This window comes from Pleurodeles waltl, chromosome 4_2, assembly GCF_031143425.1.
Source record: "Pleurodeles waltl isolate 20211129_DDA chromosome 4_2, aPleWal1.hap1.20221129, whole genome shotgun sequence".
NCBI classification, from domain to species: Eukaryota; Metazoa; Chordata; class Amphibia; order Caudata; family Salamandridae; genus Pleurodeles; species Pleurodeles waltl.
The window spans coordinates 14,364,727-14,383,589 of NC_090443.1; the positions used below are offsets into that span (position 1 = coordinate 14,364,727).

General features: G+C 44.0%; 1 protein-coding gene across 12 annotated transcripts in view; it reads right to left on the reverse strand.

Annotated features, from left to right (window-relative positions):
• CACNA1A (calcium voltage-gated channel subunit alpha1 A) overlaps positions 1-18,863 on the reverse strand; it is a 1,156,221-nt gene that overhangs the window by 587,032 nt on the left and 550,326 nt on the right. For all 12 annotated transcript variants that reach the window (XM_069230415.1, XM_069230416.1, XM_069230412.1 and 9 more), the window contains one exon: positions 14,611-14,683. In XM_069230415.1, the coding sequence (XP_069086516.1) occupies positions 14,611-14,683 (73 nt within the window). The remainder of the gene's footprint in view (positions 1-14,610; positions 14,684-18,863) is intronic.

Below are 18,863 nucleotides of genomic sequence, written 5' to 3' on the forward strand. Positions count from 1 at the left end.
TAACTCGTGCCCTCACCAAGCACAGTTTTCTCATCAATAATTTCACTGCTGTTATATTGATATTTTTAATGAAGTTATAAAAGATGTCATCAGTGCTGTAATATCTGGGGTAATTAACAGTGCATGGCGAAGGCGCAAGTTATAGTTACTTGAGATAACCATAACTATAACTGCTGAATATCTATGGTTTTGTGTGAGTAAATTCGGAACCTAACTATAATGTCCCTGTAACCTTGGTTTTTTTAAGTGCATTTATATATTTTTTTTAATGTAAAGTAATTTTTAATCACTTTACATTAATCCAACCACTGCCGAGCTGCGTGACAAGGGTTGGCCGCAGGGTCTGCGGCCAACCCCTATAACCGCCCAACCCCACGCACGCATGGCCTTTGGCTGTGTGCAGTCGGGGTTGGCCGAAGGACCTGGCCTGAGGCCAGGCCCTGCAGCCTACCCCCATACCCACTGAACCCTGCACCTCTCATGAAATGCTTCTTTGTTTGTTGTAGGTGTGATCATAATCCTGTGCATCAAGAACGCGTCTCCAAAATCGGCGGGAAATGCGCATGGGGGTTCCTTTTAGTAATCTGTCCATCATCCAAAGGAAAAAGGCGGGAAGATGTTGCATACCACTAATGTATATGGGTTGGGGCAAAAAGGGAGGGGCTTCTAGCAAATTTTTCATATTTGTAGTTTTTAAAAGGGAGAACATGATCTCTGCTCTCAGCAGCAGATGACAAGAAGGAACCCACTTGTCACAGTCACTTCATGAGATACTGTGTTCGAAATAAGCAAGGATGCAAACACCTCCATCAAGGTATACAGCTACCATTTGAAGATGGGAAGGCAGAGAAAAAACACTTGCTTTACCTTGACCTTCCGCAAGAAATTAGGATGATTAGTACTTTACAGAAGTGGAGCTTGAACCTGGGCACCTGCTTTGTTTTTATCTGTAAGTGCTTCAGGTTGAGGTTTGATTTCTGTGAAATGAGTACCATGGAAAACAGAATCCTGCCCTGGATATTTATCCAAGAGGCCACAGTTTTGTGCTGAATGTCTACCCAACTGGAGTACTTTCTACTGGCTAATTATAAGTACTACCTTGTTGGGCAAAGGATTAGTACATCTCCTACACTACAGCTGCTAAAGGACGCCAATGTAATGTATCCAGGAACCTTGTGTGTATGTAACTTTGCCAATGGGATTGTTCCTCGAGCATTTTCATCAGATAACCTTTCAAGGTGAAACTGCAGAGAAAACACACTTGTGTTTTTTCTCTTTTTTTAATCTTGTCAGGGACCGCGGGGGATCCTGAAGGCCATCGCGGTCCCAACCTGCTCTACGCCTCCTGTGGGAGCCGGCATTGCTCTCGCATGCACAGAGCTGCTGGAAGTGCAACCACCTCCAGGCAGGAGCATTACTTTCATTTCAAATGAGCTGAAAACTCTGCTTTCAGCAAGCAGGAGCATTTTGACAGCTCCTGCTTGCTGGAAGTGAAATGTTTGTTTTTGTTTGGTGACAGCTGTCACGGCTCCCATCAAGCAAAAGCAAACAGTTATCTCCAGAGGGTGGGCACCTTGGAAGATAGCAGGAGCCGGCCCTGGGGTGGTGGTCCCCAGGGCCATATATAGCTCCAGGAGGGGACCACGTGGCCCCCCCTCCTTTGATCTGCATTGGTTTGCCCCAGGGAGGTGGTGGTCCCTGGAGCCGTATATGGCCTGGGAGGGAGCCACCCGACCCCTCTCCCTTCTTTGAAAATGTAAAAGGCCCCAGGAGGGGGCCTGTGAGCTCCCCTCCATTTCTACATAAACACCATGTCCCTGGGATCCAGCTCACCCAGGCGCTAAGGTAACAACAAGTGTGGGAGAGCATGCTTGTTCTTTTGCCCTTGTGGGGTCCCAGGGAATTCTAACCTGCCCCCTTTTCTGTATTTTTGGGGACTTAGCTGAAGCAGAGTCCCAAAATTGCTGCCTACTCTTCCTGGCTGAAGTGTTGGCAACCAATCAGATCTCAGCACAAGATCTGCTGGATCTGCAGAGCCTCTGCGCCCCTAGAAATCTATATTTCTTATTGCTTTATTATCTTTAAAACTGCTGAATGCATTTACACCAAATCACCAAAAGCACAATCACAAAACTAAGATCTAACTTCCTGCCAAATATGGTGAAATTCCATTCAGTGGTTTGGGCTGTAGTTGTGTCTGAAGACCCTGTGGGAACGTGCATGGGGAAGCACATTTTGGGACATCTCTTTTGCTTGGCCCCTACTTGACAGATCACCCCAAAATTTACAAGACAGCAGCTGAACTCACTCTCATAACAGTTTTGAAAGTTTCATGAAGATTTGTCAAACGGCGCCAAAGTTATTGGCAAAACAAAAAACGCTTTTGCTATGGAAATTAGGTCCCAACTATAACTACCTACTGGCGAGCTCCGGTAAAATTTTTATGTATATATATATATATATATATATATATATATATATATATATATATATATATATATATACAAAAATTGTTGTGTTGCTGTGGGAGTTAGTAGTCCCACTGGCTAACACTGAGTTACTGGCTGACCACTCAGCCTGGCTAACTTCTGAATGGGACTACTGAGATGGGTACTGTAAGGTATCAAATTATTGTGGCATTAAACCTGACTTGATGCTCAAATTGAATTTAATGTCACTATTATGGAAATGCAACTTTTGAAAGGTTGCCGCTCTGTGCCCCACAATGTTGAGGGGCCTTACATGGTCACTGGCCACCAGGCAGCTTTCTGCCCCCCTGGGTTCACGTGTGAATGACTCCCAGACATAGGGAAAATAGCCACCTGCTATACGGTGAGGTGTTACCTACCCTTTGCAGGAAGCCACTCAGGGTGTTAGCCCAAAAGGCAAGCTTCAAAGCTGAAGCAGTCTTTGATGAGCAAATGACGATCGTACTCTTGAGGGGGCTGCCCTTTGTTCATATAGACAGGCTGGTGGTGGGAACAGAGAAGGGAGGGCAGTATTCAAACCGTTTTTCCTATGGGCGTGTAGCCTAAGGTAGCCACACCTCTAGGCTGGGCTACCAAGCTCCTAACATCCAAGGAAGGCTTCAGACATCTTCAGAGATGGCAGAATAGTGCACTTTGGGATTTCTAGATGCCACACAAAGCTGGAACGACATCACAGAACGGGAGGGGTAGCCCATTAGCTAGTGACCATATCATCCACCAGAGCACTTTCTGGGCATGAATATAGCACCCCTGGCACCCTCAGATCACACCACAACTTGAAAAAGGACCAAAGAAGGACTGCCCTGGACTTGGCAAAGAGAGGCTGCACCATCTGCTGGACTGCACCTGCCACACCGTGGACTTTCTAACAGAGAACTGTGCTGGTGGTTCCTGGCTTGGGGAAAAGTTATTCCCAAGCCCTAGACCAAAGATGTGGCTCCAAGAGTCATTCAGCTGACTCCCTGGAGCAAGCACCATGGGTATGAAAGCAGAAGTAGCCCAACTCAGCAAGTCAGTAGTCACTCTGGAAGAATCACCGCTGTCTGCCAATGGGCATTCCAAGAAACCAATCCTTGATGGCCAAAGGTTGCACCCCAGTCTGCCTGGCCTTCTACTGGTCTAAAGAGGACTTTAGGGACCGTGACCTTGGTCAAGTAACCCCAACTGACTTGTGGACCGAAGAATAACCGCAAAGTCACCCTCTCGACTGCATAGCACCCAGAGCATCCTTGAACATCTTCAATCTCCTGCATCCACAGCATCAGGACCACTCCATTGAAGTCTATGGGAGTTGTGCTGTAAAGTTTGGACCCGGACTGAAAAACACTTTGGTGGCCTGATTACTGTCCAGATACTCCTTAGTAGAACTGCCCTGACCTTCTCTCTGTTGCATTTAGTCGCTCAAGTCGGGCCAGAATAGTCGAACATAACTCTTACAAACTTTTTAAACTGTGATTTAGGTTTTCTTTAAAAATCTGTATGTCCAGAACCCTCTAGTGGATTTTGCTATTCTTTCACTCCAAAAATGTATTAAAATATAACCTATTTTTATAAATATGTGTCAGATTTCTTTTGTGTTTTGTGTCTTTCTTATTTCGTTGTTTGATACTTTGAAATGCTTTACACTAATTCTTTTGTTTAAGCCCTGCTGCTCGAAGCCATAGCCTCCCAGTGTGGAGTTTAAGGTTTTACAATAAAACCGGACTGGACCCAAGACAGTTTTTGTAAGTGTATTACATGGTAAGGTTGCACAACCATACCATATGATACACCTGCATCTTCACAAATGCTCTGTGTGAACCATGCAAATTATGAGTTTTACAGGATCTTTCACGGTGATCAAACTCTGCCCAACCCCCCCAAAGTGTACCCTTGGCAACCAACAAGAACCTGAGCTTTCTTAGTTCTCACTGGACTGGAAAGGGCTGGCGAAGATTACAAGGCATGGCTAAGCTGAAAAAAATCCCCACAATCTGCTTTGAAGCCTGCTTAGCATTAGCAAAGGTATTGCACATAAAAAGGACCTCCTTGTGGGTGCCTTTTATGCACTGCCATGTTCCACACATCTCTGTATGTAACCATATCAGACAGGAAAAGTTTTTCATGTTTACTGGGGTTTGAGATAAGGGCCCGAAAAATGTGCCAATATCAAAATACCCTAACCAGATTTAGCAGTTTTAGAACTAATGCCGTTAGAAGATATTCCATTTAAAAGTGTGGAAGCACACCAGATATTGAGATCACATTCAGTTGCTTAGAAACACTGATTACCTCATTTCACTGCCGGACCCTGAAGATTCCAATCCTTGGGTGCAACTTGTTTTGCCCAATGGGACCAGAATGCTTGCTAACCTCTATGAGTAGTTTTGCAGCTTGAAGACTTTATGGATTCACATGCTGTGCATTATTTTGCCATCTAGTGGTTGGGTACAGAACTGGCTCTGTTTTTCCTCTTCTTTTGTTTTCTTTCTTTTTCTATTCTTTTTCAAATTGGCATTGTTGTCAACCATTTGGTGCTATGTCCCTACTCAATTACATCAAATGTATGCCCACAATTGTCAAATGCATGGCTGCCATCTTAACATTCTTCTTATCCAGTGTCCTGTCTGTAGATACCTATGTTCTTGGTTAATTCTTCTCTCCTCCCTTTTGCAAATCTCAGCACTCGTATTCTGGCAGAGGTAGGAGGGTTGCATGTGAATCTAGAAAGTCTTTAAGCTGCAAGGCTACTCCTGCAGGTAAAAACATTTCTTTTTGCACCATAAATCATTCTGGTTTCACATGCAATGCATAGTATATGTAGCAGTGTTCTGTTTTCCTGTAGGAGGATGAGTAGAGAATGGATTTGTGTCTTGTGTTTAAGACCCTTTTGATCCACCAGTGATTCTGTGCTTGCTTGAATGTTGATATAGTAATGCTTGGTGAAGATGGGTACGCAGAACAATGTGGCAGCCATGCAGATGTCATTAATCGAGACATTACCTATAAAGGTGAGCGTTGCCCCTTTCTTCCTATTGGAGTGTGCTCTTAGTGTCTCATCCAGCCTCACTCCTACTGTGTGACATTTTTGTATTATCTGAAATATCCACCTCCCTATAGCCCCTTTGTCACTAGTAATCTCTTGGTTGTTGAAGTGAATGAAATGAAGAACTAGTTGATCTTCCACCTTACTTTTGTTTTCCGTATGGACATCACGGCCCTCCTGACACCCAGCGGTTGTTGGGCGCATTATGCATGTGACTTTGGTTGCTGGGAGAACACTGACAGTTGTATTGCGTGTTGATGTGGAAATGTGATACCACGTTGGAAAGAAAGTTATGGTTACTTCTCATTACTATCCTACACTTGTGGATTCGAATTTATGATACTTGCACTGTTAATGCCTGTAGCTCACTCAATCAGCGCAGAGATGTTATAGCCACCAAGAAGGAAGTTTTAAAGTTTAGTAATTCCAGGTCTGCCCTGTGCATGGGTTCAAAAGGTGACTTCATAAGTTGCATATTTACCAGATTGAGGTTCTATGTAGGTGCCACTCTGGGCAGTTCTAGCCTTTTTGCTCCCTCCAGGAACAATTTGACCACCAGTATCTGGAAAAAAACTATTTCCTAGCACACTTCTTATGTATGCCACAATGGTTGCTAAGTGTATCTTTAGTGTGGCATAGAAGACTGCTTTACATCAGATATTTTAGGACTGTTGAGTTCTCTGTTGGTGCCATTTTCTAATTTGGTTCCATTTCTGGAGTAACTCCTTTGGAGAAACACATTTTGGACTAGCAATGTTGGCCGTCTAGCTTCTTTCGGAGCATTCATGTTTCTTCAGGTTAGTTGGAGATGCCCCAATGCTATGTCCTCAGGAGCCCTCCTGCCAATCTGACTGTATTTGGTTCTCAGTGGACACCTTGCCCCCTTGCATGATCAGAATGCATGATCATGTTGGTAGCAGCAAGACACTTCCCTGTGCCAGCTCCACTTTGTTGTAGAATCATGGCTGTCCGGATCCTTGCAGTGCAATGATGATGAGGCCCATGGTTGCTTTTTTGTACCTCTGTATTCCCAGGGGGACCAGAGGTATTAGTGGAAAACTGTATTCAAATTTCCCTGACCATTCTGTCAATAGGACATTCCAGTATGACTGGTTGAACAGGTACCTGGATGCAAAGTCTTTTGAAGATCTTGTGCAGCATCTGTGCTTAGTGCCCACTTGAGTGGGGTGTTACTTTGCCTGCTTAGACTGTCTGCCTCTGTGTTTCCCACTCCTGGATTGTGAATTGTCACTAGTGTTATGTTCCTCTGTTTCACCCATGTCCATATCTCCAGTGCTAGGCAGGAGAGCCCGTGAGATTTTGCCCCCCCCCCACTGCTTGTTGAGGCAGAATGCAGTGGCAGTGTTCGTCAATTGTTTTTGTCCCACTTTCCATTTGACTTGCAATTGGAAAGCCTTGAGGGCTAGAAACACTATCTAGAGATCCAGTATATTTATGTGTTTCACCACATCCTCCAGCCTCCAAAGACCCCTGATGTTCAGCATGTTTATGTTATGTTATGTGAATCTGTAAAGTTAATTATCATCCGTAAGGGCATCCTAGCACTGTTCAGGTGTGTGTACTTAGCACTGCCTGTGACATGTTGGTTATTTGAAATTCAGGTCTTCAGCTTCTTGCAGAATTCAAGAGAAGAGGAGGAGGCTCTAATGCGGAGTGAGTGGCTGTTCCACTTGACGAGCAATGTAAAAGAATGCCTATCTTCCTGATTTGGTTCTGTGTATTCATGGGATGGGTGCAAGTACGAGTCCTGCAGAGCAGAGGCGTCTGGGTGACTGATGAAAGGAGATGCAACTGTTCCGGGAGGTGAAGATTAAATTGTGTAGTGCCTTGAATGTGTGCATGAGGAGTTTGAAATTAGTGTGTTTGTGTATCGGGAGCAAGTGGGGATCCTAGAGGTATGGTGTGATGTGAGTTCTGTGTGGGAGGTTGAGGATGAGTCAGACTGACGAGTTCTGGATTGTAGTCATCTAGAACGTTGTTTGGTGATCCTGATGTTGAGGGTGTTCTCACAGTTCAACGTGCTGGTGTCTAGGGCGTGAGTGAAAGTTTTCCTAATGTTGCTTGGAAGCCATTTGATGATCTTCTTCAGAATCTTCAGAGTGGAAGCAGGATGCAGTGACTGTGCGGTCATGTGCAGTTGGCTATCAATGATTATTTTGAGGTTCCTGGCATGGGTGTTCGGTGTTCGTTTGAGTTCCACTGGCTATCAGCTGGAGTCCCATGGTGAGGGGTTCTTGCTGAAGATCACTACTTCTGTCTTGACAGTGTTGAGCTTGAGACAGTTGGCTTCAATTAATGACTTCCGTCATGCAGGCAGTCTTGTGCTGGGGATCTTGTCCGAGAGGAAGAGTATGAGTTGCGTGTCTTCTGCAGAGCAGAGGATATTGAGGTTGTGCGTGTGAATTACATTGGCCAGAGGGATCATGTATGCATTAAAGAGGGTGGGGCTGTGGGATGAAGAAGGGGTCTGCTGTTAGGGTAACAGTGGGAGTTTGTCTGAATGGTCGGCCTACTGCGCCACCATTGTATCTCCTTGCGTCCTCTTTCTAATACAGCCAATAGATCTTCTAGGCTCCCTGTTACCTGTGTCCAGTGTCTGTGCAGACACTCAAAGATTGGTCTCATGTGGAGCCTGGCATTTGGTATGAGAGGGGTATGTAAGATGCCTTCATGCCCACAAGTTTCCCCACCATCCTCACTGTCTGAGCCTGTCCCCTCTGGCAGAGGTGAACTTGTCCTGTATTGCCTAAATTCTCTTGATCAGAAAGGTTGTTTCCTGTTTCGAGTCTAGCATGGTGCACAGGAAAACATTCTCCCTTTCTGGTACCATGGATGGTTTTCCCTTGTTGATGGAGAAACCAAGGATGTGTAGTGTTTCCATGACCTTGTCTCTATTGTCATCGCATTGCTGGCATGACCAGTCATCCAGGTAGGGTTAGACATGAATTTCCCTTCTTCTTTGATGCCCATCTGTGATGGGAAAGCATTCAACTGTGGGAGCTGAATCCGAAATGGCAACACGGTGAGCTGGTAGTGCACCTTGACTACCATGAATTATAGGAGTGTTTTGCGTCTTTTGTTCATTGGCAGATACTCGTCCCTCAGGTCTATTGTTGTCAGGTAATGCTTTCATGAGGAGTGGCATGACTTCTTGCACTGTTGTCATCTGGAATTTTTGTCCATGTATGTACTTTTTGTGGGCCCTTAGGTCTAGAATGGGCACAAGGAAAAGTCTGCTTTTGGTACTAGGAAGTAAACTGAATACACTCCCTGTCCTCTTTCTTTTATTGGTACCTTTCCTGTAGGCTTTTTTCACAGCAGGGAGGCGACTTCCTGTCTCAAGTGTACGGTGTCCTTGTTGCTTTTGTATTCTGCCCTTGGTTTGATGTTGGGCGGTGGTCCTAAGAGTTCTATACAATGTCTGTGTGAGACTATGCTGAGTATGCACTTATCGGAGGTGATGTTGTGCCATTCCCTAAGGAATCCTCCAATTCTGCTACCTGTTAGTGTTACATGCAGGGGTTCACATAGCAAAAATACTTCAGATGGTACTATACTCTATTAAGGTCGGGTCGACTTCTTCCCTTAATAATGCAGTATTGAATCTGAACGCTGGAATCACTATCGTGCCATTAGTTATTCCAGCTTGAATAAAATGATGCGCCTTGAGCTAGGTTTGACTGGGATAAAGTTTCAGGCATATTGTCAAATTATTCGTTTTGTCTATCAACTTTTCTGTAGTTCTGAAAAAATGTGTTTAAAAAGGTCTTATAAAGAAAGCTTTTACCTGAGAAGAAAGGGATTGACACAATTAGTAGAATGTATCCTTACTGCTTGAAGCAAATGAATTTGAACTGCAAAAAGTGCTATGTTTTAAGAATAACAACACATTGAAGCTTTGATGAGAATTGATCTCGAAGATAAAAAGTTTAAGGATTGTATGCATCATTGTTTACAGATAAAAAGTTTGCAACGGAATTCTTTGTAAGTTGTGGCTTGATGTAATTTTATTTGAAGGCTAATATGTGTCTAAATGTACAAAGAATATTTATGAAGTTTAAATTTGCCCAGATTCCTTTTGGAGAAAATGTATGTATTACAAGGGAGGGGACCTATTTTCATTGTGGGGGTTACTATTATGGTGCCAAGAAATAGGTTATGATTCATATTTTTTAAGTCCATGTCTTTTATATTTATAAACAAAATGTATCCCATTATTGTAAAGTACTCACTAGAAGCACAGGAGGGAGCACTTTCATTATTGTTAAACCCACAAACTGAGAACATCTGCTATCACGTGATGCAATTCCTTGGGCTCTTTCTTAAAATGTAATGATTTTTTAAATAATTTTATATTACTATTGTATATATTGCCTAATGAATGTTGAATTAGAATGCTATGCTCTCGTTTATGTATTTATATATTAAAGGCATTGTATGTGTTTTTGAAGTGTTTTCTGTGGAAGAACTTCTGAAATAAATAAAATATATGCCTGGGGTGGTGCTTTGCAAAGTCACTTGTCGCTGTTTCCAGCGCCCCTTGAAAGGGCTGCCTTTGTGAACCAGTGTACAGCAATTGTGTCATCGTGCTGTGGCTTGGCTATTGTGCACCAAAAGATGCATGGAATATCGCTGGTAGTAAGCCTTCCACCCCCACAGAGGTTATTCTGCTTCGTGGAGTGGTTCCTCCCTTGAACTGGCCTCTAAACTGCAGTGCGCCAATGGACTTTAATGTTTTGTTGTCCTTGTTCATCCTTTGAAGTGACTCGTCCACCGCTGTTCTGAAGAGAGTCTCTCCCGGGAAAGGCATGCTCACTACTGCTGCCTGCACCTCCTGCTTGAACACTGACACCTATAGCCATGAGTGTCTCCTCAGCGTGGTTCTGGTTCGGTGCCTATGGTGTCCAGGGGTGACTTCAGGCAAGCGCTGGTGACTGCCTTCCTCTACTAGTTAATGTATTTCCACTCTTTTGGTATTGCTCAGGAAGGCGAGTGTTGTAGGAAACAATCCATCTTCTCCCACTGCTACTGTGCGTACCAGTTCGGGAGTATCTTGGAAATGACGATTCTCCAATGGCCCACCGACAAGCGTTCCATCTTCCTGCCCACCACGTCTATCCACTTGCTCTCTCTGTTGGGGGGCAGGCCCACTGATGCTGGTGAATTCAAGCTGTGAACACTGTGATGGAGTCAACAGCCATTGAACCCCTGATGTATGCAGCCTCTTGTGCGGAATATCTGTACCCTTTCTCTAGATGTGAAGTAACTACCTTTCCTTTAGCTGGTTCTTTGAAGGCTTCCCTTCCCTGATCAAGCACACTTGGGAGCATTTGCAGGAACTGTTTCTTCTGCTGTGAAAGCTGTAGTGTCTACAGGAAGAAATATGATTCCTCCTGTTCCTCCCCTTGCTTGACGCTGTAGGTGTCAGCACCCTGCTTGACTACTGCATTGCACACCAAGATGTGATGACGGCCTGGTGAATTGGCATCAACATCCTGCCAGTCTTTTGAGGTATTGACCTCGACAAACCCTACTGGAAGGAGGTTTCCTCATAGTCATCTTCGAAGTCAAAAGCTTCTCATGGCTGCTCCTCTGCTGACTCTGGTGTTGCAAATAGTTCCAGCTCTGGTTTTTCAGTCTCAACCTCGATGTCAATTGTTTTTTCTCTCGAGAGGCAGAGTGGGATTTTGTAACCTTTTAAGGAGTTTCACACTTTTTTTCTTCATTAATTCCTCCTTTCAGTCTCGATTCATCTTTTCTTCCTCTCGACACTAAGTGCTTTGTGTTTGACGTTGACTGCTGGTGGCATTCTTTGGCGCAGAATTTTTGCCCTCCTGTGCTCTCAATTGCCTTTCATAGCCAAGGCCAGATCTGAGGGCTTGTCTCTTGCGGTATTTTTGTGGTTAGATCAGAGGTGTTCTGTGATCTTTTGTTTGCCCCCTGCTGTTTTGAAAATCAAGACAGTCTATCCGAGTTTAGAGTCCGACCTTTTTGGTTCTGTCCCTGATCTCACTGTGGTACCTTATGTTTTCTCCCATCAGCGTCCTTCGACGACGGTCTTTTCTGCAACGCATCTCAGAGTTAATTATCTCAGCATTGAAGTCCTGTTGTTCTACTATTTCTGCGTCAATGTCTTTGTAGGCCTCCTCTCTTTATGGGGGCATGCTTTTGCACCTGCGACATGGCTTAGTGCTCCCACCTTTGTTTTTTCCTTACTTTGAGGGTTTTTGGCAAGAACTCAACTCAGGCATAGCAGCTCTCTGATTTGTGATTCTTGATTGCATAAGTTGCTGACTTGGTTGCTATCCTCCTGAGCGAACTTGTGGTGACATTTAGGGAATATCTGAATGGCACGTACTCCATTCCCCAAATACGTTCATGCAGTCGATTATCTTGTGGTTTGCCAGCATTGAAATACCCATCTTTGGAGAAAACCAGTGATTTATTTTGGTGTCCTTGGGTGGCCCATGGTTTTTTATCGGTTCCCATCAATTTTCTTCGATTTTCCTTATAAACAACTTAATCTTCTACTGCCCACCTGGGAGATTCCTCCACTCTATCCAGAACCAACGGCGGTAAAAATAATCTGAAGATTACGACCACGCAATGGAGCTTCCTTGGTGTATGTCTGACACTATCAAGAAGATACAAAGCACCAAATGGTCAATAACGCCCACTCAAAAAAAAGAACAGGAAAAACAGAGACAATCCCAGAACCCAATCATGAGGGGACAGAATAATGCACAGCATGTGAATCCAGAAAGATTCACTTTGCGAAAATGCCTGCTCCACAAATTTGTGATCTTTATCCTTATGGAGATTGTCTGGTGCAGGGGTGGGCTCTTCTGTCCTGTTTGGATGGTTGGTTGCTTTGGGAAGAAGGAGACTCAAGAGAGTTGCCACATGCAGTTCAACAGCCTGTCAAAGCAGGAGGAGTTGGTATGTGCACTATCTGCTTCAAGTAGCGCAAAACTCTCAAGTAGCATTCCTGGCCACTCGGTGCGACTGCCTGCTCTCTCGCGCTCAGCTGTTCAGATACATGTGCACTGAATGAGGTGGTGGCCATGGACCACCTTCACAAAGCTGGCGTTGCTCGTGTGCTTTCGTGAAAGGAACATTTACTAATAAATTCCACGAGTTTCTGTCACATTAGAAAAAAGGTAAAGATTAGAGTTAACCAACATTGTAGACAAGCTACGCATGCTAAATCCACCTTTTTTCAAAGTGTATAGATGGGTGTTGAGTCCTGAAGAAAAACCTGCGACAGTCTGCTTTTGTGAAAATGCTTAGGTAAATGACGTAGGCAGGTCCTATGTGCAAGGAAAATCCTATTTTAAACTGTGCTTTTCCCCTTATATTTTTAAATGTAGGACTTAGCTCTGTGTAGAATAAAGCAGTTTTTCATTCTAAAGTAAAAATCACAGGCTGGATTGACACATCACTGAATATTTTTATAGTCTCTTCTGAAGTCTCAATTTCTAGGATTTTTTAGTAAGTCCTGGGGCGCTCTGCCTCATTATCATCAGTGTGAGTGCATTTGGTGCCCAGTTGTGAGTTTAATAGTCAAGCAAGTAAAGTGGGACTTAGGACACAAAAGCTGAAGGGCTCCTTGTACCAGTTCCTGCACTTGCCCATTCTTTTCCTCCAAGCTATGCCCTGGGATGCACATCCCTACATTACGTGGTCCAATGCCTTAACTGTCTAATGCAAAACTATGCCTCAGTTATGAACACTATCCTACCCTGCCCATTCCCCAATTCTGTTGTCCGCCCTTCTTTATCCTCAAACTACCCTTTCGGTCCTTATCCTCACTGTATACAGCTCTGCTTACTATTTTACGCCAAGTGCTGACGATGCTCTCATTTTATGCTGCTTTACACAACCTTTCATTCTTTGGTATTCAGGGGCATGTTTATACTATGTTTGCGCCAAATTTGTGTAATTTTTTAACGCAAATTTGGCACAAACGTAATTCCATATTTATATTTTGACGTTAGACACGTCTAACGTCAAAATATAGGAGTTTGCACCATTTATTGGATGCGTGCACCTATTTTGCGTCAATGAGATGGAAGGTAGGCGTTCCCATAAAAAATATAGTGCTAACCCCATAGCCCATATTTATGCCCCGTGCTAAAATGATGCACGGGTGGGAGGAGGGGATAAATAATGGTGCAATGCCTGCTTTGCACCATTATTTAACGTCTAGGTCAGACCAGGCGTTAGGGGACCTGTGGACCAATTTCCATGGTGACATACCATGTAATGGGCCTACAGGGGCCTACCCCAAGCCCAAAGAATACCCCTATCCACACCAGAAGGACACCAGAGGAGGGGGACCCCATCCCAGGTAAGTAGGGTAAGTATAGGTAAGTATTTTAAGAACATTTTTTAAGTGCCACTGGGGGCCCTGACATGCCCCCCGCTTGGCACTTGGTGTAATGGCCATGCACAGGGGACCCTGGTCCCCTGTGCTGGCCATTGTGGTGGTGGGCATGACTCCTGTCTTTTATAAGACAGAGATTATGTGGTATGGATGGTTTTCCGTCAGGAAATGACGCTAAGATGGTTAATGGCTTTTTTGCCTCTAACCAGCCTAGTGTCATTTTTGAGGCAAAACCCCCTTCACCCGTACCGCCACCCCCACCCGGCTAACGTCATTTTTTCTGACGCTAACCCAACCTGAGCGCCGGCTTGCGGCATTCCATAAATTTGGTCCCGGCTGGAGCTTCGGAATGACGCAAGCCACCGCTGTACTTTTTGCCACAAAACTGTGTTTGCACAGTTTTGCGGCAAAATGATAAATATGGGCCTCAGTTTCCTACCCCAAATATCGTTCTGCCCAGTTCTGCTGTTGCGATGATTCAGTGCTCTGCCTGATCTATTCCACGCTCCAATTCTGTGTTATACCCTATCTGGCTCATGCCCTCGTTCTGAGCTGTCCTTCTCATTGCCCAATTCTGTACTTCGCCTTGTCAAGCCCATCCCTTTACTCCTTGCTGTGCATTGCCCACTTCTATGCTACTGCATCTGTAGGTTCATCCGAGCTGAATCAGAGGCATCAAGTCACCTTACCTGGAAAACAGTCATTATTGCTGCTGGGAAAGTATCAAAGTTCGTGGGAGGAGTTCCATCATCAAAATTGAACCTACAAATGCAAAAACAAGCAAGAGTCAGAGGTGCACCACTCCCAAACTGTCCCATTTCCACATCTGTACCAACGGTTTCAAAGTCCCCCCTCGAGACAAGTTCTCAAAATATCAACAAGCGGGAAGTGTTAGGTTTTGTGGATCCTTCCTCTTCACTCTTTTGTCTTTCTCGGGGGTGAGGGGAAGGCTATATGTCAACTTAAATGAATATAATGAGTCAATTAACCTGAGAAATACTAACGCCATTATTTACAGTTCTCCGAAATGACAACAATACAGTATTACGTGCTGTATGAGAAATAAGAAATGGCTTTATTTTTTATAGATGGGAAAATGTATCCCCTGCCATATATTATAAGGATGTTTCAGGTCACTGAGAAGTTCTGTGACCATATAGAGAAACGAGGACAAAGGCATAGTTCCTTTATAAGATCAGGAAACGTCATGTTGATTTTGCAATATCCTTATAATGTATCGCCGAGGGTACTTTACTCCTTATATGAATGAATGATTGCCATTTGTAGAGCGCATACACTTGGTTCCAAAGAAGCGTCCAAGGGCTACCCACAAGTGACTTACCCTCATCCAGTGACTAAAAAGAAAGGTGCTCAGACCATTTTTAAAACCGTCTTCAGAGGCAGGTTCTCTCAAAGCTAGAAGAAGCTCATTCCAGAGCTTTGCTGCAAGGAAAGAGAAGAGAGGGAGCGTCCTTTCCTACTGGCTCTGCGAATTCTGGAGCAAAGTTAAAGGCCCTAATTGGCCAATCCCAACGATCTTGAAGGCGCGTATTTTGTGAGCCTGTCACTCAGGTAGGCGGGCTCTCATTACAGGCAGCTTTGAAAGCGATGTGCAGAGCCCTGAACTAGATTAAGAATCTACCTTGCAGCCGCACTCTGAGCCATCTATAGCTTGTAAATAAGCCCAGCCAGTAACCCCAGATACAAAGAGTTCGTATAATCTGATCTACAGGCCACCAGGGCATGCACATTCATTTTCATTTTGTGAGTTTGGACGGGAATTTTAGGGTCTTCTTTACGGATTTTAGTAGTGAAAAACAAGAGCATTTGATGGCCTGGATCTGGGGTTTGAAGGAAAGCTCCTGGTCAAATATTGCAAGTGTATGGTCACACTATCACTTTTCCCACACACATGAAGAATAAATGTAGAATCTGTAGTGCAAAAATAAACACACCAAAGAAAAGTTATATATTTGTTGTAAAAATACATTAGAGTCAGTTTAACGAAACTCAGACCGAAAAACTCTGTCCTTCATAATGTGTGAAAACATATGGGGAAAGTCTGGCTTTCCTTAATTACCAATGGTGTGAAAAAGAAACGCTGTCATAAATATCTCCTTTCTGCTGATGACCTTTTAATTTTGTCCAACACATAAAAAGGAAGAAAAGCCAGGTTTCTTCGTTTAAACTGCAGCATTAATTATGTCCCGTATTCTGCTTTTCCTTTGGGCTACTGGCTCGGCAGCAGGCATTCTGACTTCAGAACTAAACTTTTATAACTTATTACAGTTGAGTGGCTCCATCATTTTTTTATTATAGGTGACCAGAGACATCACAAGTGACCTATAATAAAGAAAATAGAAGTAGGCTTCTATACACGGATTGCAGGCGCCTATATATTACAATTATATTAAAGGTGATTCAACCAATAAATCAGCCTGTGACCAATTCTTAATTTGTAAAAGATCAAGTGCCAGGGCCCAAAGTTTTGTTCAGAGGCCACAGCCGGCACTATGAAATGTTCGGATGCTAAAAAAAAGGGTGCATAGTCTTGATTCCAACTTATACTGTTGCGGGTTCATTTTAGCAGTTTGCATGGGCAAACTTTTTTTTTGCCTCGGGCCTGCATCCTTTGCCCTTTCACATAGTTTATTTAATTTATTCCTTTTATTATTCCAGCACAGCATCATTTTGTGTTTTATTAACTTTTATCAGCTGCCTTTCCTAGCAGACGTTTATTATTAGTTCCTTTGCATGACATTTCATCTTGTGCCTCTGCTCAAGATTGTAAATGATAACCTACAGAGTATTACCTATCCAAGTGTATACACTCAATCTCACACAGAAAGACACATTTTCACGTCAGGCCAGTTCTTAGAAAATACCACACTTTATTATAAAAACACCACATTGACAAAATAAGGTAAGAGGGGACATTTCAGTCATTCATCTTACGCTGTACCATGTCATCGCAGCTCTGCTGAGCTTGGCCTAGTCGCTCCAGCCACTTGCCAGCAGATCACAGGCAAACCTGTGCTTATTATTCCTGTGTGGGGCAGGGGCTTCCTTTCAGAGACTAGGGGCCTCATTTGCGAGGCCCTTGTCCTACTGGAGCATCATTTTTAGCAACGCTCTGGTGGCACTGTGCCCTGCTCCATATCTACCAGGTGGCGTTAAGCCACTTTACATGGCTTAACGCGGCCTTGTATATATTGGTCACCCTGGTGCCGTTTTCTGCAACAAAGGGGCGTGCAATGGGTGTTTCTGGGGGTGTACCCACATAACATCCATTGCTTTTTGATGCCTGAGGCAGCGACAAAAACTAACTTCACCCAAGAGCGGCATTAGAGTGGTGAAACAAGGAGAAATACTTTTATTTCTCCTTGTTGTTTGCTCTTTCTATGTGTGCTGCATCCTGCAGCACACATAGAAGAAGCAAATCACCATTAATGATTGTTTATGTGCAGGAACGTGCCACTTCCTGCATATAAACAATCACCCCTGCAATGCAGGCATCCTTGTGCCATGGCGAAAGGGTTGCTGCGTTGGCGATAGGCAATTTATTTAGCACTGGTGCAGGAGAAAACATACGGATGTGCCGTATTCTTGTAAATACGATGCATCCCTGCATTTTGGAAATGGCACAGATAGATGCAACAATATTGCTTGCAGCACCGAGCTGCACCATTTCCTTCTAAATGAAGGGCTATCACTGCTATGCTCTCATGCATAAGCTAGAAGTGTCGGTAGGGATTTAGATTCACCAGTGTGACAGGATGCTGGGACTTTTTATCTGTTTTGTGATAATCATATTGTGTTTCAATTTTTTAATAATCGCAGCTCATGCTTTTTTACCTAGAATGCAGTTACTTCCATAAAATATATTGAAAACTCTCCCGCATTTCTCTGTCTGTCTTCATATGTATGGGACTTATGTAACTGAGAGAAAGGGAAAGATGTGTTTAATCACGGCTTTCATGAAGAGTCACAGTGTCACAAGTTAGGCTGCCACAAATCACCTTTACTTTCTAGGTTTGGGTGAGGTGGTGCTAGGTAGCCGAAAGGGTTAAACCGACAGCTGCCAGTCAGTGTGGGATTGACTCAGTCATCCACGTGCGGTTTGTTGTCACCCAAAACCAACAGTGTCCTCTCTGTGGCGAGAGTCCTACTACAATACCTCTCAGATCCACCACCATACACTCCCTGTCTCTTTATCACATGCCAGTAGGGTCTTTTGTACCCGTACTGTCTCGCTTTATGACTGATTTTCCATCTTTCTTTCCCTCCTTCTTCCCCTTTTCTGTTATTCTCTTTCTTGCTGTCAATCAAAGTCTGTTTATGGAAAATAAATGCTGGTCCCCAAAAATGAGTGCCAGCAGGCTTCAACTGCAACCACAGGTTCAAATTAAGCACTGCTCATGGCCCTGAGGCCTTTATGTTCTCCATCCTTTAGAGCAGTGGATCCCAACCTGTGGTCTGGGGACCCCTGGGGGGCCGCGAAGCCAACTCAGGGGGTCAGTGACTGCTAAGAAAATTAAATAATATTAACAGATTAGGTCCCCAGCTTTCAGTAATGACGCAGTGGGGGGTCCCGGGTTCAAGTATTGATAAAGTGGGGGTTCACAGAAGTCAAAATGTTGGGAACCACTGCTTTAGAGTTTAAATGGCAGATCTGAATCAAGAAGGTAGATAATACAAAGCTCATGGGGAATACTATTGAGTATTCTCTCTGTCAGAGTATGGGCATGGCACAAACACAGAAGGAATGTTGTTGAAAAACAAAAATAATTTCTGTCAGAAAATGAAGTAACAACAACATCCAGCAGATGGTGAGTAATCCCAAAATCCAAAGGGTTGGAAAGTTTTATGGGAATAAGTCTAAAATGTAGAGCCTAGTGCTCCAGGATCCTATTGACAAGAGCCAAAAAAGGAATGGTCAAGA